Raw genomic sequence first — 15,737 nt, forward strand, 5'->3', positions numbered from 1 at the left:
ATGCTGCAGACAAATGAAGGTTCAGACTGTTCCTCATCTTTGGAAGTTCCTGCCCTCATTTTGTGTGAAAAGCACATTTATGGAGATTTGCTGTGGTGCCTTTTCCTGAGTGTTTGCAGCCTCAGGCTGTAGTTTGTCATGGAGTTCTGTAGCTGCTTCCCTTCCAGAAGGTTGGTGTTGTGCATTTGTACATACGACTGCAGGAGACTGGTGAAACGTTGAGCTTTAATTTCTGTTTGCCTTTTTTGCTTTTGTATGCAAGTTTTAATATTGAGCAGCTCTTGAGGCTGCTAACTTTCTCACACTTCCAGAGTTCTGCAGTTGTATTTCTAAACCACAGTCAGTAAAACAGAATGCTCAGTGCAGGCTCACACCATAGGTCTTGGCAATGGCATTTGGAGTACAGAAATTCTCAGGTTCTTTGACAAACCACATTTCAATACACTGTTCTGGTGTTCTGATACATGGAAAGGACTCTGCAGTTAAAATTAACAGTGCTTTCTTGGCAATGTGCTAACCATGTTTTTGTAATTCTAATATATTTCAGAAAATGCACTTAAACCAGCTATTAACAGTTTTACCTGTGAGGTTTGTATTGCTGTATGATGCAAATCACCTTAAAGACATGGCAAAATAACAGAGACAAGATCAAATGTGAGCTCTTATTTGGTTAACAGGTTAATACAGAAGATCATTGCAATATTTGATTTGGAACTGAAGGTTTTAGAATTGGCAAGGTAGATAAATACTTCAGAATTAGCAAAAAATAATCAGTATTGGTGTTTTTCTTTTTCAGCTGCCATTGGTTTCAGTAAGGAGTAATTCAGTTTTAAATGAGGGTTGTTGTTTTGTTGGTGGTTTTTTGGTGGGTTGTTTTTTTTTTATTTTTTTGGATATGACCTTTCTGTTTCATAAAGTCTAATACCTAATTAGCATGAAGTGGGATTTGCACTTGCAAAGCTTTTCCTGTAGGTTGCAAAATACAGTAATGATGCAAAAATATGTTTTTTTTAAAAGACAACTGTAACAATGTTTTATGAAAGTACTGCAAATAGTGAACTCTGGTCAACTTTAAATTCTGTTTATTTTTGTTATGTGCTAATACATGTCTCAGGCTAGATTAACGTCATTGTTAAATAAGGATTCTTTTATGCACATGGAGTTTTTGGGAGTGAAAAGCTGACACACAGTATTTTGAACTTTTTTTTATTGTTGGTTGGTTCTAGGCCTGATTTTTCCTTCTCACAATACATATTTATGGTTTTAAGATTCTTCTACCAAGTTTGTTTTATTCCAGGGAGAATGAATTATATACATATTAGTAACTGATGCCTTATGCAAGTGGAAATGAGTGCTGTCCTCTTGCTGTGCTAGTTTCCAGCATATAGTTCATGTCCCCTCATACCTAAAATATCTCTGACATGAAGAAGTGCTCAGCAGTCCTTTTTGCTTACTCCTCAGCATATCATGGTTCTCTTTTTGCAAACTAGGGCAGTGAATATATCTGAGCTTGCTACAAGACTGAGAGTGTTTACTTGTGCGAAGAGAGTTGATTCCTGAACATTTCCAAGTTAGGCTAAATTCTCAGATTCACTATAAACCCAGCCTTCTCGTTGCACTCAGCCTCTCTCACCACAGAGAAGAAAAGCTGTAGAAAACTGAATGAGATACTTGATTCCTGTATGGCTTTCTTGTTTGCTTTTTTAATGATTCATAGCCTCAATCAGACAACATGGTTGCAAATCTGCTGCAAAACTACTTTGCCTTGTATGCTGTTGCTGATGTTTCTAGAACTTTGCTGGCAAACCAACCCAAAGGCAGATATTTTTTTTCATTATTTCTTTATTAAAAAATAATTGGGACCATTTTATTACTTTAAAATGGTAAGTTTTAAAGAGTTAGTTTTTAAAGAGTAAGTTTTAAACATAAGAGTTACATTACTTTTGTAAGTTTTTAGTACTATGTACCCAGTTAATTCATACAAAATAAAATGAATATTTAGTTCACTCATCTTAGTGAGTTGATTTCATAAGGCATCTATCTTTGCTTTTTCAGTCCAAAGCTAGGCTAGCTTTTGTGAGTAATATTTTCAAAGGGAGTGGGGAAGGAGGAGGGTTAACTTGTAAATTTGCTATATAGGTAAGTATTTGGAGATGTAAAATTGAACTGCTGCAAATGAGCAGAAATTTCAGTACTCAGTGCATTTTACACATATTTTAATATCTGTGGCCTGTTGTGAGTATTTCTTTCTTTTTTCCCTAAACTTTTACCTGCAAACAGTTAGCTCTCCCAATAACTAATTGACAAATCCTTCCGCTGGGATTCGATTTGTACACTTGTGTCTGATGAGGTCACTGCTTGTTGTTATGATACAGAAAAGCCTGTGTCTATTTTAGGCATTTACTGTACATTTCTCCCGTGAAAAGAGTGAGATCGTGTCATCTCATGCTCCCCCTCCGCAGGTCACTTCCTGCAGCAATATGGACTAACTTAAACCTCGTGAGTACTGAACTGAGCGTCTCTTGCAGCCTCTAGTGTAAGAACCACACATTGGGTTTGTAATCTCTATTGAATAAACAACGTAAGGGGAAGGCACTTCTAGCTTGAACTCAGATGATGTGCATTGTGCAAAGACATCACTTTTCCTTAACTCTGCTTAGAGTGATTTTTTTTTTTTTTTTAATTTTTTTTTTCCCCTGTGCAGTTCAGGGAAAGGTAGGAAATACCTTTCACTGAGAGCTGCTACTGTACTTAGCTCTGGCTAATTGAAAGCCCCTACTGGGTTAAACAAGGCATTTTGGGGGTTTTTTTCAGTGTCCCAAAGCTGCCTTTAAAATGCTGCAGCTGATATTCTGTGTTGTCACATTTATTTCAAAGACCTCGTTTCTTTTTCTTTTTTAATATGTGTATATAATCTCCTTTCTGTCTTTCTGTTTACTCTTTTGGTTTGTTTTTATTTTACTCCTTTGGATTTTGAATTCAGCATTCCATGTTCACGTGTGTCTGTATCAATTACATTGGCTTATAGATAAAAAAGCACCAACCCTATCCTTTGAAATATGATGCATAATAGGAATACCTGGGATCTTACCTGTCAGTAGCTGGTATAGCTGAAAAAACAGATTGAGAATTCTGTCTGAAACTGGGGTACAATAAAATAAAACATAAAATCACAGGAGTCAGTAGTATTGCCCAATTTACCTGTACTTGTCATGAATCAGGATCTTTCTTGAGGATGCAACACATTGATAGGCATTGCAAAGCATTATAAAGTTTATCAAAGCTTTTTAAAATAAAAAAACAATTGATGGAGCTTTGTGGTAGTTGTTGAAAGCTTCCAACCTTTATTTCTTTAACAAATATTTTTACTACAGATTTTCTGCATTTAAAAATCAAAGCTTGTCTTCTCAAGGATCCCAAATGCTATGTTTCATGTTTTGGAGGGCTTTCCTTGGTGTCAGCATCACTCAACTCTTAATTCATTTTTCTTCACTAACTGCATTTAGTGCATTAGTTGTAAGAATTGAACTGTCAGTTTAGGCTTACAGCAGCCCTAGGGTAAAGAATTGGCCATGTTGCTGAGTGTCTGATCCTGCTGTTGGAGGTGCTGCATTTAAATAATGCTTAGAGTGACCCAGGGAGTGCAGTTTTGAGCAGAGTAGGGGCTGCATGCTATGCCAACCACTCTTCACTGGAAATTTCCAACATACTCCTCCCAGCCAGCCTAGAAGTATCAGGCTGCTGCTATTGGTCAGTACAGTCACTGCTGTCACTCAAACACTGCCACTGATGGTACCTTTGCGTTGCCTGTTTCTGATTTAGGATCTGCAGAGACCCTTAGTTTGGGTTGAATAGGAAGGAGGAAGACTGTTATGTTACAGTCTAACAGTGACAAAATCCCAAAACATGAAACTTAAATAGGAATGAGAGACTTTTTGGCTTTATTCACTTGTAATTAAGAACTAAGAGAGACTTAAAAACTAATTTTGGCTTTTAGAGAAGTCTTTCCTGGAAAATATGTTGTTAGGGGAAGTTAATTTTTCCCCACCCTATTTCCAAGCCTTTGTTGCAGTTCTGTGTTTGTCCTAGTGCCCTTCACTCCACAAAGATTCTGATTGGAAGTCAAAGAGAACTAAAACTTGCTTAGTGCTAGTGTAAAGACATTTAAAAATGCAAGAACAGTGTTTCTTTTCAGTGTAGTTGAACTTGGGCTCAAGCCCTGTTGGAACCAGTTGATTTTCTGAGACATTAAGTGACAAGTCAGACAGGCTCTGGCTACTTGAGTTACAGAGCCTGCTTTGCATGAGGGAGTGTTTTAAAGCATCCCATGCCTTGTTATGGCAGAGTAGCTCCCCTGTGCCTTGAGTTTTTACATAATTATTTACCCCCATGAACTAGAGTTATAAAACACTTGGCTAGTTAGGATTTTACTCCAGAATCTCAAGGGTCCATATGTACTGAGATATAGGGAAAAAAAAGAGTAGTGTATCAGGAAAAAAGAAATCCAACTCCAAACCTTTATTGTCTACCACAGGAAGTTGCTTAGTTTAGAAGTTTGAAAATAGTTTTAAAATCTATTTAATCCAAAGATTGATAACCTCAAATGTGTTTTTGTTCTTCTGATATAGAAAATCAGCTTAATCTGAGTAGCTGTCACATCTGGTAATTTGTTTTCAGAACTTGAACTGAAAACCATAATGACCTGTTTAAGATTTGGGGGTGGGCACAGATCAAACCTTAGAACAGTTAAGATCCTCTGGCATTTCTGAGTATTGCAGACCTTTGTATGCAATGTAAACCTAGACTGTGATTGAACAGGAGTAACTGTGTGCAACCAGTTCTGCTAAATCTATTTCTGTGAGCTGTTACTGATCTGATAAACGAGCTTATCAATAGCCTGTTTGCTGGATAAGTGCTGTGCCCCAGACATGCACTGAGCAAGGTAGCTGTCCTTCCCCACAACCTCAGTCCATCCCCTTTGCAGGAGGGCAGCATGTCTTTGTAGTGATAAACCAGCCATGTGTGTCACTTAGAGAGCCAAGTGTCTAAATTTATCATCTCTTGCCTGGCCATGTTCCAGCTTTTCCCTTCTCCTATTCTCTCCTGCAGACATGACACCTCATTGATGGTGCATGTGTGGTATTACAGCTCGAGATGATTTTTTTTAATTTTACTTTTTTTCAGAGCTGCCTTTCACTCTGCTTTCTCTCTCTCTCCACGACTGTGCAGAAGTAAGAGTGATTCTTACTTCTTTTTTTTTTTCTTTTGTTTTTTTTTTTTTTTTTAATTTGTTTCCTTTTCTCTTTTTCTTCATTTTTCTTTAGTGGACTGAAAATCAAAGCTTTAACCCTTGGCCCTTATGCAAACCTGACTAGCTGCTGTCTGTCTGAATAGTTAGAAGTCATAGTATTTACTTTAACAATTTAAACACTCATATGCTTGTAAAAGTATTCCAAGGCCAGCCAACAATTCCTGCTTTGAATACTAAATAAAAGATTAGCATTCAAATTTAACTGCTCTTTATAGTTCAGTATTAAAAGGTCTCTTAATTTACAGTAATAAATGCCTTTTAACTGCACCAAAAGTAGTATTTATTCAGTCTGCATGCTTTTAAACTCGGATTGTATTTCAGGTAACAACATAAATTGAGGCAATGTTTTATAGCATCTCAAATTGCTATTGCTGTCTCTGCAATGCATTCTTATTGATACTTTTGCCCAATTGGCTGATATTTGTCTAGTTGGCATTGCTGTTCTGTGGTGTCAAAACAGGGTTGGTATTAGATAGGCAGAGAACTGTACTTAATTTGGCTTACTTCATATGGGGCAACTCTTGCTAAGAATCAAATTTACTCAATATTAATGTAAAATTGAAAAACAAGCTAAGTTTATTGGCTGTATGGATTCACAAAATGTCAGTAAAACGGGGACTTCGGAAAAATCAGTATAGTCCGAGTTTTTGCATCCACTATACCTTACTGTGTGCGTTTGGAACTTAGATGCAGCTGTTCTTGTTCTTATCACATCTAATTTTGTTATTTTTACATTTTTTTAGGCTTTACTGCGATCACAACTACTAATCCCATTTGGCTGGTAAAGACACGATTACAGCTTGATGCAAGGTAAAGTGACAATGGGAAATATCACTGCTGTGATAAGGTTGTCCTCAAGTGTGTGAATCTGTTCTGCATCCCAAAATAGAATGAATTTTTGAACGTTCAACATTTCAGATGTGGAAAGTTGATGCTGTTCTTTCTACAAGTTATACTGTCATTTCTCTCTATTTCAATCCATTCTGAGACATGCTTGAGGCACTGTGGTAGACTGGCCGGTAAATTTGGAATTAATTACAAGGTTAACTATCTCATTAAAATCATGTTCTACCAGCCATATGCTTACGTTTTCATTCAGTAATACATTAACTGTTGAGCTAAATGTTCCTGAAATATGGATTAAGTATTATAGCAAATCTTCAGAAAAAGGCCTTAAACATCTTCAGGGCTTTTTTTTTTTTTTGTTTGGGTTTTTTTTACATACAATGAGTTCTAGCCTATAAAAAGGGAAAGACTTCTTTCATGGATAGAAACAGGAATTGTCCTAATGTGGGATAGTCAACAAATTGTTCGGACTTATGACAGAATTGACTACACAAACAGTTTATTATGAAACTTGTAATGAAGATAGAATGTTACACAAATAGGAAGATAGACCTCTATATTCCCATGTATTTAAAACTGCAGGGAGAGACTGATATGATGCCATGACATGTGTCCATATGAGTTACCATAACTCCTTTAGAGGTTATTTGCTGTTTTATTCTGTGACTTGCTCACTCAGACCTCTGCTGGCGCAATCCGTGTGGCTGCACTTGCAGCTGTAGTGAAGCACATCTCGTGCAGTGTTGTCATGGCTTTGCATAGCTGTGTACAGTATTCTAACAGCTTCAGTATGCCCAATTCAGTATGCTTAATTCAGTGAGCAAGCTCAAAATGGGAATAAAACTTCATTTGCCAAATATTGCTTGATAAATTCATGTCTAATGAGCGTTTTCCTTGACATCAGCAGTGGCTTAGTTCAATCAGCTACCAGTGTTGCTGTGGTTGCTGTGCCACTTGTTTGTGGAGAGCTGTAATGCTGAGGGCTGCTGTTTGAATCCTTAGCCACTGAATGCTGTGGAGCTCCTTACTGAAGCAACAATTAGGGCAAATCCATTATGCAAAAGGAAATGGTCATTTTCCTCATGATTTGCTGACATTGATAGCCCATTTGGGAGTCTGTTTTCAGGCAGTTGAGTCCTTTATTGCAGAGGACTGGGGAGGCCTAGAGCTGCTCAGCATTTCTATGTGATAGTTTTTCTTTAGTCAGTGTGAAATTTGGTTTGAATTCCACGTAATGCTTTACCCGCGTTTAGTGCTGAAGGCCTTTGAGATTTTCAAGTTGTGTTTCCTTAGCTGTATCTGACTTGGAGCCCCTCAGCATCAGTGTTGCATATTTCCTAAGTCTTCTCATCACTCCAAACCTGTTTAATTGTTTTCCAGTCTCACTGGTTGCACCAGTTGATATCAGACTTGTTTTCTCCTTTTTAGGAATCGTGGAGAAAAGCGAATGAGCGCTTTTGAATGTGTCCGCAGAGTTTATCGCTCGGATGGTTTTAAAGGCTTTTACCGAGGAATGTCCGCATCCTACGCAGGCATATCTGAGACTGTTATTCACTTTGTCATTTATGAGAGTATTAAGAAAAAAATGCTGGAGTATAAGACTGCTTCTGCCTTGGACAATGAGGATGAATCGGCAAAAGAAGCATCGGACTTTGTTCGAATGATGATGGCTGCTGCCACTTCCAAAACATGTGCAACATCAATAGCATATCCCCATGGTAAGTGGGGCATGTACAGAGTCAGATCCATCAAAAGGAGTCTTTTCAGTGAGATTTGTAGCCAACTTTGGTTTACTTGCTCAAGAATATTTCCCTGTCTAAAAATCAAATCCAGCAGGTCAACGTGAGTATAGTATTCAGAAATGGGAGTCTTTCACAGTGAATATCCTGCATGGCCTTTTCTTAGGTAATGTTTATTTTGCCAAGAGATTTGCCAGGGTATGGCCCAAGGTACTTAGAGATACTTTTTCAGTTGGAAACTTTCTATATTTCTATATATCAGCAATTTTCCATAATTTGCCAGCAAGTTCTTGTCCCCCTTCTAGGGAAACAGGTTTTCTGGTTTGTGTTTCGGTCGCACTTGATCTTCCTGCAAAGCAATTGTGTATACAGTAAGTTTGTTCATGGGTACTAAATTAGGGTCAACTTCTAAGCTAAAATGTAAGCCCAAAGATTCTGGATTGTAGCTAAGCAAATCAATTTGCCTTGTTCAGTCAGATACTTAATACTGCCAAAAATGTCACTTGTTCTCTTCTTACACACCTTTGGTTTGCTACTCTGTTTGTCTTCCTCCTCCTTTTTTTAAAGAGGACTTGTGAGTTTGAGAACTTGCAGAGGGGGATTTTCATGTAAAAATCACTGAGTAGCTGGGAAAAATAATGGAAAGTGGTGAATGTAACCACTAATTTTTTTCTTTTTTTTTTCCACTGGTTTTCTTTTTACAGAGGTTGTACGAACAAGACTAAGAGAAGAAGGAACAAAATACAGATCTTTCTTCCAGACACTCTCTTTGCTTGTGCGAGAGGAAGGGTACGGCTCCCTGTACCGAGGCTTAACTACACACCTGATCAGACAGATTCCAAACACTGCTATCATGATGTCCACCTATGAAGTTGTGGTCTACTTACTTGATGGATAGCAGTGTGACAAGGCTTCCTGGAAGAAGGTGGAAGATGGAAAGACTGGAGTGGACCACTGAATGTCAATGCCAGTGTGGTGGGCAAAAGGAACGTTGTATCAGAAACAAGCAGCTAAGGACAAAACAGAAGGTTGATTGTGGGCAACTCTGAATAATTTTGCTGCCTTTAATGTGTGGTTTCTTGTCAATGTGACTAATGGGAACTGCCCCTTAGGGAATGACTTCGTACATCTCTTAATTCAGAATTATTCCTTTCTTTTCATCTGTTAATCTAGACAAAGCCATTGAGTCATCTTCAGAGACCTGGTTGGTATGGGAGGGGCCATAAAATGTGTTCCTGGGCAGCCCTATTCACTTCTCTTAGTGATTGTTCTCAACTACATTTTTGTTGTTTTGCTGCACAGGAACCTGTTGGAAGAATGGGCAAGACTGTACTTTTATAGCTTTCTATACCTGAAACTTCCATTTAGTTGCTCTGAAGATTCATGAAGAGACTGAGGTAGTAGTCAGTGTGTAAAGTTCTCCATGTTGCTACCTCAAGACAAAATATGGTGCAGGGACCCAGAACAGTTACTTCTTCACTACAAAAGGTGATACCTTGTGTAGCTTTTTGGTTTGGTTTTGGTTCTTTTTTTTTTCCTTGACATTTGAGCAGTGTTGTAGGCTAGTAAGAGAGGGTCTGATGGTTCAACTCTTTAGGTTATCAGTCTGGTAATGTTGGTTGATGTGGACTTCTAGTCCTGCTGCATCATCCTTTTTCTGTTCTGGAACTTAAGTAAGAAAAACCTATGAAACATTGTCCTATATCATCAGTTTTCCTTGCCAATCTGCTCAGGTCACTGAGACAGCTAAAGAAGAAGTTGCTGAATGCTACTTTGTAGCCTTTTCAATGATTTGTAATGTGATGAGAAATCTCAACTAGTCCAGCCTCCCATATGTGAAGACAGGATTCACTCAGATGCTGTTTCATGCTGCCTAAGCACAAGCTGTATTACCTTTAAATATCTGGCAAATTCTGCTTTGGATTACCAGGATTTGTGTGAGTACTGGGGGACAACACATATCACTGTGGCTAGGGTGAGCAGAAAGCAGAAACCAATTGAAGTTGTGATAGATCTTGTCAGTGCAGACAGCCTCTGTGCAGAAGGATGGAGAAATTGTAATTGAGATTTTCTTGAAAGCATTCCCCTTGATAATTGCTGTATCACTTCTGTCAGCTTTAGTCTGTGTACTGAACTGCAGCTGGCAGTATAACCTTGTCCTCCACATTGTCTGATTATTCAGGCATTGTTTTTGTTCTGCAAGCCAATTGCAAAATAATGCCTTTGCATTCAGCAGTGAGGCTTAGCTGGTTTATTCTGTCATAATTTACAGAGTTTTCCAAAATCATACAACTGGAGTGTCAAGCAGTTTAATGTTACAGGAAGTTTTACAGCTTTCCAGACAGGTATTTTCTCAGTCTGCATCCATTATCCTTATGAGGAAGATGATTATTAAAAATTGGGGTCAATAGCTTTCTCCATATAAATGCTGCTACACTGGCATGGACAGAACTGTGCACTCAGCTCTTCCAGTGTGGTACTTCAGTACACTTGAACTGTGCATCATGTGCAATGGCTTTATTTTATGAATGACTTCTTATGCACTTTGTGGCCTTCTTAGGGCTTATGACTTTTCTTCCTCTTACTGATTATCTGAAATCAAACTGTGTTTGAAATATGTAGTTTGGCTTTAAACAAAGCATGTGGTTTGATTTCTGTGTAAGCTCTGCAGGGGTTTATGCTGTAAATCCATAGCATCTCTGTGGCAGTGGTTCTGTAGGCTCTATGTAAAACCTCAAAGCTTGCAGAACAATCAGTCTGGGTTTTCTCGTTTGCTTTCCTTTATTTTGACCCTTGTCATGTTCTCCACGCAGTGTCAAAGCATTTGAGTATTTAATGTAATTCTCTGTATTAATTGCTTGTCCTCTAAAAGCCACCCACAGTAAGTACAGTGACCTTGCAGCGCTGTATTGATTTCCCTGCTTGGAAAATGTTCCCTTTTTAAAGACATAGCATGGTCTGAGGTGTGACCATGGTGAACTTGATTGTCTCAGAGAAGTGAAAGGAGTGCTTAAATGTGTTTTAAAGTGGGCTTTTTCTAGTGGTCTCTCTAGGAAAAGACTGGAGTACTTATGACTGACCTAAGCCTTGATGTGATGCTTTTGTTCAGGTAAATAAATGCAGGAATAGTGACTTACTGTAATTTTTGTGATGTAGAAAGTGGGTCACTCTTCAGGTCATCCAGTTTACTCAGTTATAGCCAAAACTTAAACTGGCAAAGACCATACTCAGCTTTGGAGTTCATGAATACAGTGAACACTTGGAGTAGCCTAGGCACATGAGAGTTACTCCTGTTTGAACACATTGTCCCTTGGTTGTGTGTTTGTCTCCTGTTCCTGGGTATTCCCTGGGTCTTGTGTGTGTGCCTTCTCTGGGTGAGAGCAGAGCCCCTGGAGTTGATAAGTAGGGCATGTTAACCAGGACAGTTGAATATGGGAGACAGCAGCTAAAAGCAGACAATCAGCTTATTATTCCACCTCTTTATGGGTGTTCCAGCTTTGTTTTAAACTTCAGGGGTGATCATTTTGGTTTCCTTTACATAACCAAACATAACCTAAACATTTCTTGGGATTTTTCATTATTTTTAAACTACAAATACCTGCAAAATTACCTCTGATATATTTCCCAAAGATCTTTATTTATATAGTTTTGTTGATATTTATTATAAAAACTCAAAGGGAATAACAAGATGCTTCATTCAGTAATACCTTTAACTACAGGGCTGAAAGCGGTGCATTTAAACTTTCAGTAGCTTGGTCGCCTTGCTTTGTGTCTGGATGTCATGTATTTGTCCCCCTGTCTGTGCTAGAGGCAGAGGATGTGTGAAGAGCTCTCAGTGATCAATCGGTCGCTCATTTCCCTCGCTGAGCTCAGCCCGAGGTGGTGCCTGGTGGGTTCGGCGGGGCTGCAGTTCCCCCGCGCGGCCGCCAGGTGGCAGCGCAGCACGCGGGCTCGGCGGGACTCGCGGCGGGAAAAAGCCACGGCAGTGATTGCCGGGAATGCAGCTGCTGAGCCCTCCTAGGCCGGCAGTGCTGTGCGGGCTGTGGATCTGCCGTGGCTGTCCCCATTCCTGCTCTGGGTGCCTGGCAGCGCGTTTGCTCGGGAATGTTTTGGTTGTTGCAACTGAGACATCACCTGTCCACTTAGCCATTAACGCTGCCCCATCTCTGTTTACATAATGCACTCCACATCTTCCCTTGCTGATTGAGATATTAATGACAGCCCATTGTTTGTTTGTTAATGACAGTTTCTGCTATTCTGTTTTTCTTACGACATCTGTAACATTCCTCAGACTGTAGCATTGTCCAAGAATGCTTCCAGAGACAAAAGAGTGGAGAGCCTTTATAAATGTTGCTTCCTGTTTAAACTGTTCAAATTTGGAAAACAAGCTGAATGCTGAAGTGTGCCTAGGTAAATGTACTATTTTTTTCAACTTTCTGTCTGTTAAGACTGAGTTATGTAAGTTTTTTTCAGTTCTTCTATTTAAGAGTCTGCCTACCCTGCATATGTGAACTTAACTATGCCCTCAGAGTCATAGCTAAACACTCACAGATGACAGATTGAGAATACTTCAATACTCTTGTGAGGTTTGCTATTATTCTTGCATACGTGTAGTTGGCTGTAAACTATGTGCATTTACTCTGTATTTATAGTTAACTTTTTGTTTGGATTGCTTTAAACTTCAAAGCAAATTAAAATTATGTGCTTCTATTCAAATGTTGCCTTCTGTGCTAAACTATACACTGTTTTTAACCTTTTAATTTTTCTATCATTGCTACATACCAATGCCTGGATAGTTGTGATTAAAAATGAAAATTTTTTTTAGGAGATCCCAGTGAATCATTTTATCTTGTGCCATTTTAAAGTAGCTGAAAGTAATGTGTGTGTATTGTACCTTTAATATGACCTTTTTGGAAGGATTCATGGATGACTTAAACTACTGCTATGTGTTGTGCAGTTGGATTTGAACACAGTTATCTCTGCAGAGCCAAGTGGTCCTGTCTGTCAGCTGAGATTCAGGAACTGGTGACCATAAAACTCATGTCCATTGGAAGTGTCAGCTAGCACAGGCCACTGCTGACAAAACTGAAGGGCAGTAATTCCTTAAAATGCTCGGAGTTAATTGCATGTGAGGTTATAACCAAGTCCTTGAACGGTTTGATCTGAAGTGTGTTCACAGCTTCCTCGCAAGTCATTCTGGAAATGCGTCCATCGGGTTTGCTTGGTGACTGTGTGCTGTTTTTCCCCCTCAGTGTGTGCTCTGGAACTGAATCTTTGCAGCCTCTAGTATGGAGGCAGGCTGGATGTCTGATTTGATTCTTACAGCTATTCAAAACTACTTCAAAACTTTCATGAAATCAGCACACCTGTGATAACCTTTTTCTTTCAGTAGGTGTTAATGTGAATTGCCCTTTACCTTGCTGTACTTTCTAGCTCCCAGGCCAGCCAGGCTTAGAGATGATCAGTCCCGTGGAACCCTGACACATCTGACATGATGCCTCTAACTGGCATAGCTGTAATTGTCTCTAATTGATCTTTCACTTTTACCCTTCGAAGGAGGCACTTTGTCAGGGCAGAGCTCAGGGTAAGTCTGTGGGGATGTTTTGATGTTCATGCTGTTTTACAGCCCCTTCTGCTGGAGGGGTTATGTTGAGCTTGCCATGGTCAAAAAAGGTTGCATGTAAAATGAAGGTGTATTTCAAGTGCTAATTGTTATGACTTGGCATTAATGCAGCACTGCAGTCTGACAGAGATGCAACCTAAAAGCATGTGAGGCTTAACAATGATGCCTTTCACAAAGGAAAGCCCTTGAATTTGATAATGCACTTACACTAAAATAAAATGTATTTCCAAAGACAAACACTCCCCTCATCTTGTATGTGCTGCTGCCAGCCACTGTGTTCTGTGCTGACTCAGAACATCCTTATCTTCCTGCACAGCTTCTGTAAAAGGCAGAAATGCTAGGACTGGAATCCAGGTTTCATGAGTGAATTGATGCAAACAAAATGGTGTCTTGAGCTGTGGAAGGACTGGAGCACAGGAGCTTCTGTTTGTGTGGATGGAATATTTCAAGGAATGCTCTTAAGTCTGGTCTCTCTACTGCAGACACCTCAGTGATGATCTTGTGTGAAGCTGACTAGAAGCTTTTCAAGACAAGCTCTAGATGGTGAAACTTGCTGCTAATTCTGGTTAAACCTCTACAAAGACAATGTTTTCTCCCTTAACTGTGGTAGCTTTTCCTAATCCTGCGCTGTAGCAGACTCTTGGGATGGGAGTGAGGTTGTATGTGTTGGAATTGTCTGGAGTGTAACCAAAATGCAAAGCAGTCTGTTCTAAGACTTGGTCATGCCTTCAAACTTCTGAAAAACAATGTGCAAGTGAGGCAGTAAATACTTTAAGAGTTCTGTTAATGTGGGACTAACTACTAAGAGTTCTATTAATGTAGGACTTACATTCAGTTGCTATGTAATTAGAGACTAGGTAACATAGAACTAGTATCTGAAAGGGATATTGCAAGTTCTTGATGGCCTCTGTAGAAAACTGGTCTTGATATTGTCCAAATCATTTGGTATGGTCAAATTTATTTTTTATCTATATAGATGCAGATATCTTTAAGCAGTTTATCACTTTAATTGAACAATGTAAGTTATTACATTGCTGATCTGAATCTTTGCTGGTCTAGTGCCACGTGATGCTTTTCTGCCAGCATTATATTTTTGTCACTGTCTGAGCAATGACATTGTGATTAGCTGAGTTGCTAGGAGAGAATATATGGATTTCATAGGGAATGTCCTTCTGTACTGGTTCACCCTGGTGCATTCCTGTTTGTATATAGTGAGGGAGAGTTTCTGCATTAAGCAAGGGTGTGGGTGGGGTATTGACTGGGGGAGGTGTGTGGGCATTGTAAAATTTTCAAGGGAAAACTTGTGAGAATTTCTCACTTGGTGAGAAGCTGTCCTTTCCAAGTTACAGGCTGAGAATTTATCTGGAAAGAATAAAAAACTGGGAAGAATATACATCTGGAAGCTGGACATATCTGAGTTATAGAAATCTGAGCAATAGAAAGCAGTTTCCTTGCCATAACAAGAAGAAACAGGTAAAAATACAGTGGAAGAAGTGAACGGGTAATGTGATTGGGTTTGGTTTTATTGTTTTTATGATCTCAGCTTGGATGTGTAATAATATTTTTAAATGGAAAAGGTGAGGTGTCCCCTTTGTCAGCATTTCTCACCTAAGGGGAAAAAGCTCTCCAAGTACAATTCTGCAGAATTTTTATCCCTATTTAGCTGTGCTAGATGCTTCCATTGAGAAGGTAATATTATGGATACTTTTCAGAGCCACAGCAGACTGTGCTGTTTCTAGCACAATCTCAAAACCTCCACAAGAATGCCCAGTAGAAAGGTTTGTGAACTCATCGCTTTCCTCTAAAGAGAGAAGACCAGTTCTAGGACTGCTCAATATTCTCTCAGGATAGCCTTTGGCTAAAATGAGCATCAGCAAGAGCCTTGTGGGTGTGGATGCTGAAAGGAGAGCTCAGCTCCTGAGAGAAAGCGCTCCCAGTTGCTGTAGTTTATCCTTTGGGCAGGATAAGGAAGTGAATGCTGAAGAAAGAACAGCTCTGTTATTGCTAAGAAAGCCCAGTAAGTGTGAGTGTCTTCCCAGAAGTGGATCATTCTTCAAGGAATTCTGTGAGAAGTCACAATGGATTTCCCCAGGTATTCTCTTTTCAGTCCATCCAGGAGTGAGGTCTGCTTGGGGAAGAGTTTCCTTCTTCATTCCCTGGAAATAGTTGAAGACATATCCTGCTGTTAAGACTTTCACTGCCCACAAATGCTGCTTCC

General features: G+C 39.3%; 1 protein-coding gene across 1 annotated transcript in view; it reads left to right on the forward strand.

Moving 5' to 3' along the window:
- SLC25A36 (solute carrier family 25 member 36) overlaps nucleotides 1-12,612 on the forward strand; it is a 29,648-nt gene extending 17,036 nt beyond the window's left edge. The window contains exons 5-7 of the mRNA XM_085069677.1: nucleotides 6,055-6,121; nucleotides 7,586-7,875; nucleotides 8,601-12,612. Coding sequence (XP_084925803.1) covers nucleotides 6,055-6,121; nucleotides 7,586-7,875; nucleotides 8,601-8,794 — 551 coding nt within the window. The 3' untranslated portion in view covers nucleotides 8,795-12,612. The remainder of the gene's footprint in view (nucleotides 1-6,054; nucleotides 6,122-7,585; nucleotides 7,876-8,600) is intronic.
- Nucleotides 12,613-15,737: the final 3,125 nt, after the last annotated feature.

Source organism: Lichenostomus cassidix, chromosome 9, assembly GCF_008360975.1.
Source record: "Lichenostomus cassidix isolate B80296 chromosome 9, HeHo_3.0, whole genome shotgun sequence".
Classification (NCBI taxonomy): domain Eukaryota; kingdom Metazoa; phylum Chordata; class Aves; order Passeriformes; family Meliphagidae; genus Lichenostomus; species Lichenostomus cassidix.